The following is a 13203-nucleotide window of genomic DNA, read 5'->3' as shown; positions in this document are numbered from 1 at the left end:
CTGTATTTTGGGTTTCTCTTATAAGGTGACCAGATTTCTGAAATGAAAATCGGGGACATTTCCAGTTCAGCAATCAATATATCATTAAAATATCCAATGCTATAATCTATGAAATACAAAAAATGGACAATCCCAAATCTAGCCTGTTTGGAGCGTTATTTAGCCCCCTTACTGACAAGCTAGAATGACGTGGTTGTGGCCAGGGGATGACTTGGGTCCTCTAGTTTCATATGATATCAGTATATTCACTCTAGCTTTAACAATGAGCCCGCTACAGCCTCTGAAAAACAGTCATGTCAGCCACGGATGAGGAGTAGAAAATCGGGGACATTTTCGGGGACAGCTCCAGCCGGGGACAGGTCACCAAAAACGGGGACTGTCCCTGAAAATCGGGGACATCTGGTCACCTTATCATAGCCTAGCTAGCTAATGTTGTTAGCTAGCTAGCACTATCCTTTCATTCCAACAGCTAGCGTTTACTGTGGATTCACAAAGGGACCGTCACGAGCAGCGAGAGCAGCCGACCGGCTGCCATTCATTCTCAATGCATGCTGGCGTCTTGGCAGCAGCGAGCAGCGCGATGCTAGCTAGCGATCTGAGCTAGCTAACTTGATATTTTCCAGTGGTTTTGACGTTAACCTTACCTTGCACAGCACCACGAACTCTTGATTCCATGGAAGTTGATCCATGTGAGGGTAACGTTACAGACATTGGGGGCACAGGATGAGCTGATGGAGGAGGGGTACTGGGGGGAGGAATTCGATCCATGGCATTAGCTGCCTCCCGCAGCAGATCGGCCACCGTCTTCGTCGACATTTTGCCAGCAAGGTAGCCAAGGTAGCCAACTTAAGCTTAATTTATACTCTTTAGAAAATGTCTCTCGATACATGGTCGCAGAAAGAAGTGTCTGGGTGGCGCACTCGAGCCAGCTGAGTGGAGCGGGAACGGAGTGATTACGTCACAACTAAAAAAACGGGAAACATTCCTGACTGACATTGAAAATGCAATACACATATTGAAAATGCAATACACACATTGAAAATGCAATACACATATTGAAAATGCAATACACACATTGAAAATGCAATACACATATTGAAAATGCAATACACATATTGAAAATGCAATACACATATTGAAAATACAATACACATATTGAAAATACAATACATATATTGAAAATACAATACACATATTGGAAATACAATACACATCTCGAAAATCCAACAACTGTATTGTATTTTCGATATGTGTATTGTATTTCGATATGTGTATTGTATTTCAATGTGTGTATTGTATTTGATTATGGCACGAATCACCCATCCTAAAATTCAATACAATACACACATTGAAATACAATACACATATTGAAAAGGCAATACACATATTGAAAATACAATACACATCTCGAAAATACAATACAGTTGTTGGATTTTCGAGATGTGTATTGTATTTTCAATATGTGTATTGTATTTAAGCATTTTGCTATTGTATTTATTGTTACACATGTATTGTATTTTCAATATATGTATTGTATTTCCAATATGTGTATTGTATTTCAATGTGTGTATTGTATTTAGTTGTGTGTATTGTATTTGATTTAGGCACGATCCACCCTCCATAGCTGAGAAGCAGAGCCAAACAGAAAGAGAGGACCCGGATGTTGCAGGTTGCGTACTTGAAAACATGACATCATCTCAGAAGAGCGCTGCTGCTCTGGCAGATACAGACAGTATTGTGCAGGGGTTCATAAACGTTTTAATGTCAAGGTCAAGGACTCCTATTAGATACACATTAGATCCATTTGATGACCCCACTTGGGACCCCATCTGAGAGGGATTCTGTGACTTAACCATAATCTATCTAACCATGTATAGCCTACACTGGAAGTGGATAATTATAGTGGGCAGTCAATTAAATCCCAAACCAGGGCAACAATTTTATAGACTAGACTAGTCATTTCTAGTGAACAAAGTAACAGTGAAATTGGACTTGTGTCATTTTGCAAGGACCCAGGGGTACACGAACCCGTTTGGGAAGGTTCCACAGGCTTGCAGAACAGATCTAATCAACATTAAGAAATGAAGCGTCCTACAGTATCTGGCACAGAACAGAAAACTTTGGCCATGAGACCTTGACATTGGACATCTGGATCAATATTTGGACAAGTATTATATAGGCTACTGGACTCAAAATACCAAGTCAGACATTCATCTGTAATATGAATGATCAAGATGTGCAATACAGACCTAGAGTGGAGAAAGAAGACATTCCAGTCAGCATTCTTGAAATGGTAGCAGATGGGAGTTTCACTAATGATGGCTGCCATAAAATGATTGATAATGTTTTAATTTAGCATAATTTGCGCATGAGATCGAGGGAGTTTTTTGTTTTAGATAAAGATCTCATTGTATCATCAAGTGAATAAGCAAGCTCTGTTTGTCTGTTTGTTTGTTTAAATTTGTGTGCCACTGATGTCACTGTAATTGTGACGTCACTAATGATGTCACAATGTCTATGACATCAGTGATGTCACTCGAGCACTCGATGTGAAGTTGAGCAATTGCGCACTGCGCATGCCAATAGACCAGGCGAGACCACGCAGCAACCGAGCTGTGGGTGAGGTTACATCACTCGAGCACTCCATGATGTGATCAGTGATGGTCACTCCTCACTCGAGCAATTGTGATGTCATCAGTGATGCGAAGTTGAGCAATTGTGGGCTGCATATACCAATAGAGCAGGCAAGGCCACGCAGCAGCCAGGCTGTGGGCGAGGCCGCGCAGCGGCCAAGCTGTGTATGCGAGCCCACGCAGCGGACGAGCTGTAGGGCGGGTGAGGCCGTGCAGTGGGCGAGCCTAGGAATCTAATAAATTCCTAAAAATTGAAAAAAATGAGGGGTTCCTATTCTTTTGATGACCCCACCCGGGCGGTGGGTAGCCTACTCGAGGACATGCGGACACTCCTTCAGCGCTCACAGCATCCCAGGTGGGAATGGAACCCAGGACCTTCTAGCTGTGAGGCGACAGCGCTACCACTGCGCCACCGATAGATAGATTTATAACAACAACAACAACAACAACAATAATAATAATAATACGTATATTATTATTATTATTATTATTATTATTATTATTATTATTATTATTATTATCATTATTATTATTATTATTATTTTAGAGGCTGGGATCTACATGGATAAAATAGATCTGCTGTATTCGGATTCGCGACGTCATAATAACGAGCTTTTATTTTGAAAACATCAGGCAGGAAGTGGCGTCATATCCTGTGATCTTGCATCGTCCAACTCTCAACAGCTCCACTGTTTTAATTCCTAATGGATATCTGCGTTCTGTCTGCAGTGTGTTATTTTATACCGGTGTACTTACTCATTCAGTTCCTGCGCTTCATCTTTGCGGATGCTGACTTCACTCTGCTGTGGGCATGCATGGTAGGAACCAAACCAGGTAAGTTAACCTGCCCCACTTCCTTTTGATTGTTTACCCCCCTTAACCTTTACGTTACATGAGCGAGCACTTGTATGGCGGCAGTGGCAGTTTGTTTGAGATGCTGTCACCATAGGGTTAGGGTAGGCATAGGGTAGGTAGGCACTGCTGTCACCTGTGGACAGAGCGGCGGAGGGCTTTATCTTCTGTAGGCTACAGGTCAAAGTTTGTCTTCTGACATTCTCAGTTGAGTAATCAGAACTATCATGCATAATTTATTTTAGGAGAGGCTCTGATGTATGAAGCCAAATATTTTTGTTTTTTGTTTTAGCAGCCAGTATATATATATATATACATATATATATATATATGTATATATATATATATATATATATATATATATATATATATATATATATATATATATATATAGCCTATATATATATATATATATATATATATAGCCTATATATATATATATGTACACACACACACACACACACACACACACACACACACACACACACACACACACACACACACACACAGTGTATGTATGTAGGCTATGTATATAGATAGATAGATAGATAGATAGATAGATAGATAGATAGATAGATAGATAGATAGATAGATAGATAGATAGATATCAGTCAAGTCATCTAGAAATGGAAATGTTTACATAATTTAAAAAAAGGTTCACATGTGGAAAACGAACATGTATCCAGAAAGCGCATGTGCTTTGAATTAACATGTGGGTTTTGACATTACTTTTTTGTGATGAAAATAGTGTATGTTGTGAAACTTTGCCTTCACATCTCAATTATTCTATTTGTCTTCCACTGAAGCATGATCTAATTCATCTCTGTTGTGACAGGAGAGGCTGATGTTCATGTACAGTAGCCACAGATCCAGCATGTTTCAACATCTGTGTAACATCCGTTTTGTGTCACTGCAGAGGCCAGGTTGAAAGGTCTGGTGGTGTGGGTCACTGGAGCCTCCAGTGGCATCGGAGAGGAGCTCGCCTATCAACTGGCAGGCTGCGGGTCTCGCCTTGTCCTGTCTGCCCGCCGCGTGGATGAGCTGAACAGGGTGAAGCGTCGTTGCCTGGGTGAGTGCTTTCTTTTTGGTCAAATTGCAATATCGACTGGTTAAAAAGCATTCCAAACCAAAAGTAAAGTCACATGATAGGCCTACTTAAAATTATCTAATGCAATAAATATAAAGTGTTTACATCTTAGGTAAACACTCAACATGACAGAATAATATGGTGATAATAACATATTTTTGTTATTACGTTGCCATGATCTTTTGGTCGGCTTTTCTTTTCCAAACATGAAGAAATGACTTTATGTACTTTCACTGCGACTCTTTTCCATTACATCGTACTCTTAGTTCTTGACCAGCTGAATTCTCCTCATCATTTATTCCTCAAGAGTGTTCCAACTTACAAGATCAGGATATTCTGGTTCTTCCACTTGATCTGTTGGAGAGGATGACCCATGAAGAAAAAACGAAAGCTGCTCTCCAGCACTTTGGCAATGTAAGGCCTCTGTATCATTTATAATACAGCCCTTTTTCCTTATTTCAGGAATATTTCCATTTTATTAACTACTCAATCACGAGATTTAGGTTCCAGTCACATGGTAGACAAGCTCTCTGGTCACACACTTAAAATTTACTTATTTAAAAGACAGAATATTCATCCGTCATTTTTGCTGAGTAGTAGGGCTCAATAGTATTAAAATTACCTTTTATGGTGTTTGTATGCTTTTTTCCTGTTAAATAAATAAACTGAAATCATAAATGACATTACTTATTCTTGTTCTGTCCACTTTGGTGTACTAATTCAGGTGGACATCCTAATTAATAATGGTGGGCGAAGCCAGCGCTCCTTGTGCTTGGAGACCAGTATGGACGTGTACGAGGCCTTGATGGAGCTCAACTTCCTGGGAACGGTCTCACTCACCAAGCAGATGCTGCCTCACATGACGCAGCGAGGCTCTGGGAGTATTGTGACTATCAGCAGTGTGGTCGGTCTCACTGGGGCGCCCCTGGCAACCGGATACTCTGCTAGCAAACATGCTCTGCAGGTATCATTTTCTTTGATCCAGAGCTCTGTTGCATAACTGTTCATTTCATTTTTTAGCCATTACCTCCGCCAACGGAGTTGGCCAGGACGTCATATTTTCGGCCCCTGTTTTTTATTTTTATTTTATTTTATTTTATTATCATTCTTGTCAGAAGGATATCTCAAAAAGTTCTCAACGGATTTGCACAAAACTTTGTATAAAAGTAGGTCATGGGCCAACTTACAGTATAACTGATTAAACTTCCATGCCCACTGGCCAAATGGAGGTGTGGCCAATCACAGAAAGGTGCCTAACTTCCAAACGGATTCATGTAAAACCATTATGGTCATTATGGTCATGGATCAAGGAAGAACTCTATAACATTACATGCCCACTGGCCAAAAGGGGGGGTGGCCAATTACAAAAAGGCACCTAACTTCACGTAACACCTTAGTAGAAGGTTTTGGCGGCGGTATGCACACTACCGAGTGCCCCAGCTTCATTTATTCTTTACTTTGTTTTTCAGGAGTGCTTGCCTTTACCTTTCTTTTACTTAGTTTCAGCTTGTGTTAGTACTTTTAATGGTTAAGTGGAATCTGTGTCAAATAATTCTATGTGTTCTGTGTTATAGTACACCACTGTTGGGATAGGTTCCTATTATACTGGAGCAAATCAAACCAATTTGAATCTTTAACTTGGCTCCAGTTTTATCTATGAAAATAAATATTCTTCCAAGTTATTATCTGCCCAAGCATACATAATCCTGATCCTGAATGAGCGAATCGTGTTGTTGATGGTTACAGTGTGATGTCTGTGATGTCTGTGATGTGTGATGTCCACAGGGCTTCTTCAATTCCCTTCGTACTGAGCTGACCGACTATCCAAAAATACTCATCAGCACAGTGTGTCCAGGGCCTGTGCAATCACAGATTGTCCACAATGCCTTCACAGAGGAACTATGCATGGTAAGGCTCTTTCATTAGTCATGCAGCTTATTAGAAGTTTTCAATAGTTTTAAAGATTGTTCTGTTTTTGTTTTTGCGACCACATTTTTTATTGAAAAATGAAAGGAATACAACAGAAGACAAATATGAGATACACAATGAAAATAAAACAAAAAAACTCAGTCCACCCCAGCCGCAATCAGCGCTCTACTACAGAGAATCCAAAGAAACCAAATTCAAATGAACAAATAATACATACAAAGGTTGGGGGGGGGGGGGGGTTAAAAATAAACATGAAGACAGATGGACGGACAGACGCACGCTTCTATTCACCTTATGTTCCAAAGTGGGGGTCAGCCAATTACTCCCTATTGTGTTTACACTCCTGTGACAATACAGTACTTATATTGTGTTCTTGTGTTATATGCGTTTTGAACAGGAACTCGTAACACAACTGGGTCAAGTGGCTACATAAGGTGAATAGTCTAGGCCTAATAAAACTCATTAAACGTTACACTTACAGAGCAGATTACCCCTGCTCTAGTCATCATCAGCCTATCAGAACACTTTTAACTTGATGGGCGGAATCAACGTGCATCTCAGAATAAATTAATACGGGTTATCCTGAAACTGCATCCCAGAATCCATCTCCTCCCCTCTCACTTCCTTAGCCTTAGGTGGCTCAGAGTGGAGGAGAGGGTTTCTCAGATCAAACTGTGCATGGTTTTCAGGATTTTTAAACGGGAGGCTCCTCGCTACCTCTCTGACTACTTCTGTAAAGTCAGTGATGTACTGTACATGGCTACTCCACAAGAGGAAGCACTTCCAACATTGTTCCACCCACAAATTTAAATCTTTAAAGGGTAAAATGTACCTTCTCTTACTCAGCAGCTATTTTATGGAACAAACTCCCTGAGAGTATAAAGACCCTTAATTCCAGGTTTTCTTTTAAGCTCGCCTTGAAAAAATGGTTGGTTGGTTCCCAAATGGGTTCCTAACCTTTTATTTTTCTTTTGTCTCCTGTATGCTCGCAGTTTTTAAACCCTAGGTAGGTCTTTGATTTATTATATGAGCTGGTCTCTCTTTTTATTTATTGATTGGTGCATTTTTTTTTGTTATTTAAATAACCATTCATTCAATGACTAATCAGTCATTGAGTGTATGGCTGTGTTGTTTAATGTTTCATTGTTTGTGTTTGTTGCCCGCGCGCACACACACGCTCACACCTGCACACATATTCACTCCACTTGTCCCATACAAAGGACCACAATGGAAACAAGCCCTTGGGCTTTATTGTGTTTTATTCCCTTTGATCAATATTTTTGTTGTATTGTCTTGCACAATTCTGCTCTTATTGAATCAATAAAGTTATCAATCAATCAAAAATGTCCAAGCCCGAGCTTGCCGCCTGGGAAAAAGTAATGTTTGATTTTTCATTAAGCACTGCTGGGATCGATACTGTTGGAAATGAGTAATTGTACCCGTTTCATTTTTTTTATCGATACAATGATCGATGTTATCATACCTGTTGCAAATTATTATATCCGTTTACTTTTTTCTTTTTCTTTTGACAATCTTAATTTCATGGGAGCCTGGTTTGGTTCCATAACTTGACATGTTTTCCATTTTTCTCTCTTCCTTTACCCTAAGCCTATAACCACAGTTGGTGACCAGCAACACAAGATGCCAACGAGCCGCTGTGTGCGTTTAATCCTGGTGGGCATTGCCAATGGTGCCAAGGAAATGTGGATAGCCCAGCAGCCCTTCCTCCTGTTTTACTACGTGTGGCAGTACACTCCCACATGGGCCTGGTTCATCACAAACGTGCTGGGCAGAAAAAGAGTGCAGAATTTCAAAGCTGGCCTGGTAGGTGCACATCTTACTGGGTTAAGAGGGTTTCCATGGCACATATTAAACTTAATGATATGCTAGGTTTATTGTCAGCGTTGATCGCTCCAGTGATGCTTTTAGTCTTTTATTTGGTCTTAAAACTTAAAATCCTCCATGTGCTGTGCTGTGGCAAAAATGTTTTCAGAGTTCAGACTATGCAGATGAGCCACTGTAGCAGGAACTGGATGAAAAGAGAGCCCATCATAAAGGGCTAATATGTGACAGGCATTGAGTTTGTCATCTGGTTTGGTTCTGTTTGTGCGGGGGCTATGTCCCCCCGGTTAGAAGATTTTGTCCATTTTAAAGTAAAATGCTTCAATCTGGTGCACTTTGAGAGCAAAATTAAGAGGCTAGATCTATAAAGAACTACAGACATCATGTTAGATTAATATCTTATTTACTGTGCTGTTGCTTTAAAATGATACAAAAAATAGATGTCTCCCCATATAATATAATTTATATTCTGCATACAGGTCACATGGCAGAATACTGCTCAATTAAATACAATGGCCCATCTACACAAACATCACTTAGAGGGGAGTTACTTACCCATTCACTTCAATAGAACTGTCCCCAAAGTCTAGCCCCAATCTAGCCCCAATGCAAAATTTGAACATTGTGGTGAGTTATGTCTCTTCCTTCTATTAGCACACAGAGAGGAAGCAAATTGTTGCATTTCTGATCAACTGTCATATATCATGTTATTTATGAGGGATTTAACACCTTGAGTGCCATGGACGAGATATCTCGTCTTACATAATCCGACCGTTGAGTGCCAAAGACGAGATATCTCGTCTTACATAAACATTTATTTTTTTTGACGGTGGGACATCAATCAACCCCTTTTACGTCTTCTATATCAATATTGGAGGAAGAGAATGTGTATAATCTATTTTACCGACCACTAAGTGGCGACAGTTCTCTCCCAAGACAGAGAGAAAGCCACAGCCACGGCGGGTCCGCTGCAGAAAGCCAGTCTAATTACAAGGAAATAGCTGGGCGAAAACTCTTTCGATTTCACACACACACACACACACACACACACACACACACACACACACACACACACACACACACACACACACACACACACACACACACACACACACACACACACACACACACACACACACACACACACACACACACACTCGAGTACCTTTGCGCATAAATAAGACCAGAATCGCAAAAGCTTCTTCAAAGAAAGCTCTCAGCCGACACGAACGAGCCAGTTTTTTTACAGTCCAGACTGCCCGAAAGCGGCCGCGGAGCCTCCACCCCCTCCGCAGCACAGACGGAGGGAGGAGTTTGGAGACACACACACACTCTCTCTCTCTCTCTCTCTCTCTCTCTAGTCCCGAGAGAGAGAGAGAGGAGAGAGAGAGAGAGAGAGAGAGGAGAGAGAGAGAGAGAGAGAGAGAGAGAGCACACAGAGTGGGAGACAGACACGCTGTGGGGGCAAAGAACGGACAGAGATCTCTTCCTCTCAGAGCCGCGGAGCAACGCGCGAACACACACACACACACACACACACACACACAATACAGTATACAGACTTGCCCAAGGGCACCCATAATCACAGGCAGGTGACTGTTCTGCTGTTTGATTGAATTTCACAAAACTGCGATTATCTCAGCTTCCTGTCTCAGACGCTAAAACCATGCTGTACTCAACGGCTAATATCTACATAACTACTAACTCTGCAAACTAACTCTTTTAGACAGAGAAAGCACACATTCTATTAGTTATTTTTAGATGATTGGTGTTCACGAAGTCTTAACAGAAAAGAATCCTCGGCTCTTGTAAAATGAGCCAGAATCCTCAAAAAAAACCCTGGCACAACTTACCTACAGGATTGAAAAAACGGCTGGCACTCAATGTGTTAAAACATAAATGACAGATGAATAGATCTGGGGGCCGGGGCTATTTTTCAAAAAAAAAAAAAAAATTGTTGTTGAAAATACCGAGGTCATGACCTCGGTGTCTTCAATAGTAGCTACGGGCCTGCTTGCTGTTGCATTGTGGAAGGCTGACCTTGCTTCAAAAGACCTGGGATTGGGGGATTTCTCGCTGTGTGAACAGTCTGAAAATACTTGAATAAAGCACAACATGGCACACTATTTAGAGCTGTCTCTTAACACTTGAATAAAGCACAACATGGCAGACACTATTTAGAGCTGTCTCTTAACAGCTGGGGGTGCTCAGCTGTTACTGACCTTGCTTCAGTCTAACTAGAAGAAGGGGGTGGCCAGGGTCTGACCGTGAGCTTGTTGATACCGGCAGCACTGACTGACTGACCAGTCAGTGTGTCTGGTGGCCTCTGCTGGACAGTGGCAGCTGAGGGGCAGGGCCATGCAAAAAGGTCATGTTCCAACCAGTCAGACATTTTAGCGTCACACAGTGTTACCCGAGTTGGATAGGTTGAGCTGGGAGAGTGTTACAGTAGGGCCTGTGGTGTGACATAATAATTTTGAAAGACCAAAAAAAAAAAAACGGTTGTGTGTAGGCTACATGTATATAAATTAAATCTAAAGATTATTCCTAAAATGATGAAGTCACTGCAGTAAAGCAATGTCAGGGTCATGCATCTTGCAGTTAAAGCTGCAGTACTAGGCAATATGATTTAATATTTCATAATAATTTTGTTGTAGGTCTGAGAAAAAACAATCAGGGTTCGCTAGATAGAACATAGCTAATCACACAGCACACAAACAAGGGTCATTCAGGTTCTACAGTAGAAGCAGGGTATAAACGCGCACTCTCCGTCTTTTATGTGCAGTTTTCCGGGTGCAAGGCTCACAGAAGTTCAAAATAGGGAAAAAGCAGCCAGCACTCCAATGTCCTTTTACTAGGAACTTTTATTAGTTCATAACAGCAACGCACAGCGTAGTATCACACGGTATCACACGGACGCGTTTCGACGTTAAGCCGTCCTCAGCGTCTATCACTCAGGTTCTACTCTCTGCTATGTTGCTATGGTTAACATTCCATTGATGATGTTTAAAACTGCTTACTGCAGCTTAAAAGGATAAAAAGCAGTCATATACACACTATGCAATTATTCCGGATTTATGAAATGTTTCACCCTACATTTACAGGTGTAGTCAGAAACCCTCTTGAGTGCATCAGTGCTCTTAGATCGCTGCTATATAGCTGGAATTACTATATTATACACCGCATTCATAGCCATAGTTTAATAAACCACAAGTTATGTCGGTTTTTGTGTGCTATATAAATTAGAAACAAAACTGGATAGTGCACACAGCCTACTGGTGCACTCTAGTATGTGACTGATCAACTATAATGAACAAGCACATTATGCACCATTGCGCAGCATTATCAAGAAGAAGAGCAATGTCAATTAATTTGAATAAAACTCGCCTATTGACAAACTTTCCAAGATTAATTGTGATCATTTACAATAGTCGACCATGAATGCTAACGGTGAGCTTCTTCTTTCTTTTGCAGGATGCAGACTCTGCATACTTCACTAAGCCCAAGTCCTCCTGAAAATCACAGACTGAAGAGGAAAACATCATTTGTTGCATTCCTAATGCTTTAACTGGATATTGAGAGGGGTTTACCTGCAGAATGTATCTCCAAGGTCTTTCTTTTGACATTAAAGGAAAATGCTTCATAAGGACACAACTGCTTGAAAGCAGGCTCGCAGCTCCCTTCCCAGCATTACAGGGTTTGGGAAAAAGACTGGTGCATTTTCAATTCACCCCAAATTGTCACCTTTAAAATTTGGTTGTGCCCGCTCAGATTTTAATGTAAGACTATATTAGATGAATATAGAGCACTGCTTTCATCTCAAATGAAAAGTAAATCCACTTTTTTATGCTTTCACCATCTTTATACCAAACAAATTCAAATTCATGCTAACACCTAGCAGAGAGCCTACAAGATTGTGGGAATAGTATTTCATTTGACCACTGGCACTACCTGGTTGAATGTCTAATGCCATTTAGTGGATCAAATCACTGCATTGCAAAGTGTGTCTAGTGAAACAAATACCAAAATTGCTTCTGGCAAGCTATTTTATTACAAGTATATACAGTTACACATATAAAATTAACAATATATACAAGAGACTATGGCAAATTCAATTAACTCTTCAATCTAAATTGTAAACAAGTGAACTGTAAACAAAACGATAGCAAATATTTACTAACCACATCACATATACTGCAAGACAAACAAGGCACATCCTTGAATTTAACACTTCCTAATAAAACATTAAAATTCATGTCCCTTTTTGTGGACAATGAGGGAAACACCTGAAAATCGTGAAGCCTAAAAAGTACAATGAAACCAGAGGTACAGTATTCTGCTGGCATCTCCTGAAGGGGTAGTGGGCGCATTTCTTCACTTTTTTTAGGCACAAACAATAAAACCACAAAACTTAGAGGCTTATGTGGAATCCAATCAGTGGCACAAGTGGGAGAACTCTTGTCGGAGATACAAATATTTAAAGCAAACGTGTCTGCCATAATGTACTGTTCTAGAAAGCACTCAACATTGTTTTGTTGCTGCAACTTGTTCAACAGATTTTGTAACTTGCACTTCCAGGGTGGCGCAGGGAACCAAAAAGACAAATCCATGTGAAAAGCAAAAAGAGGTTCCTTTACAAAACTTTCTCAACTCAAGTATGTTTCAATAATTAAACTTCAGAGATGAACATTGTTTCCTTTGCTCTTTTTTTAACATGAACAACTTTTTTTGGAATCTCATGAAAACCATTCATTTACGAATTTGACATTTTGCTGTGGTAGTATCAACTGAAAGGCATCCTCTTCTTTCTCCGGAATGTAGGAACAGAAGAGTCAAGTTAGTGAATGGGAGTTCAGCAGA

General features: G+C 40.5%; 1 protein-coding gene across 1 annotated transcript; it reads left to right on the top strand.

The window, feature by feature from the left end:
- The first annotated feature begins 3306 nt into the window (after positions 1-3306).
- Positions 3307-13200, top strand: dhrs7 (dehydrogenase/reductase (SDR family) member 7). The gene is made up of 7 exons (XM_083633604.1): positions 3307-3467; positions 4402-4554; positions 4880-4986; positions 5297-5536; positions 6358-6480; positions 8110-8325; positions 11818-13200. Exons 1-7 carry the CDS (start codon positions 3338-3340, stop codon positions 11857-11859), a joined length of 1011 nt encoding a protein of 336 aa, XP_083489730.1. The 5' UTR covers positions 3307-3337; the 3' UTR covers positions 11860-13200.
- Positions 13201-13203: the final 3 nt, after the last annotated feature.

This window comes from Poromitra crassiceps (genome assembly GCF_964638095.1).
Source record: "Poromitra crassiceps genome assembly, chromosome: 3".
In the NCBI taxonomy this organism is placed as follows: Eukaryota; Metazoa; Chordata; class Actinopteri; order Beryciformes; family Melamphaidae; genus Poromitra; species Poromitra crassiceps.
This window is presented reverse-complemented; position numbering and strand designations above follow the sequence as displayed.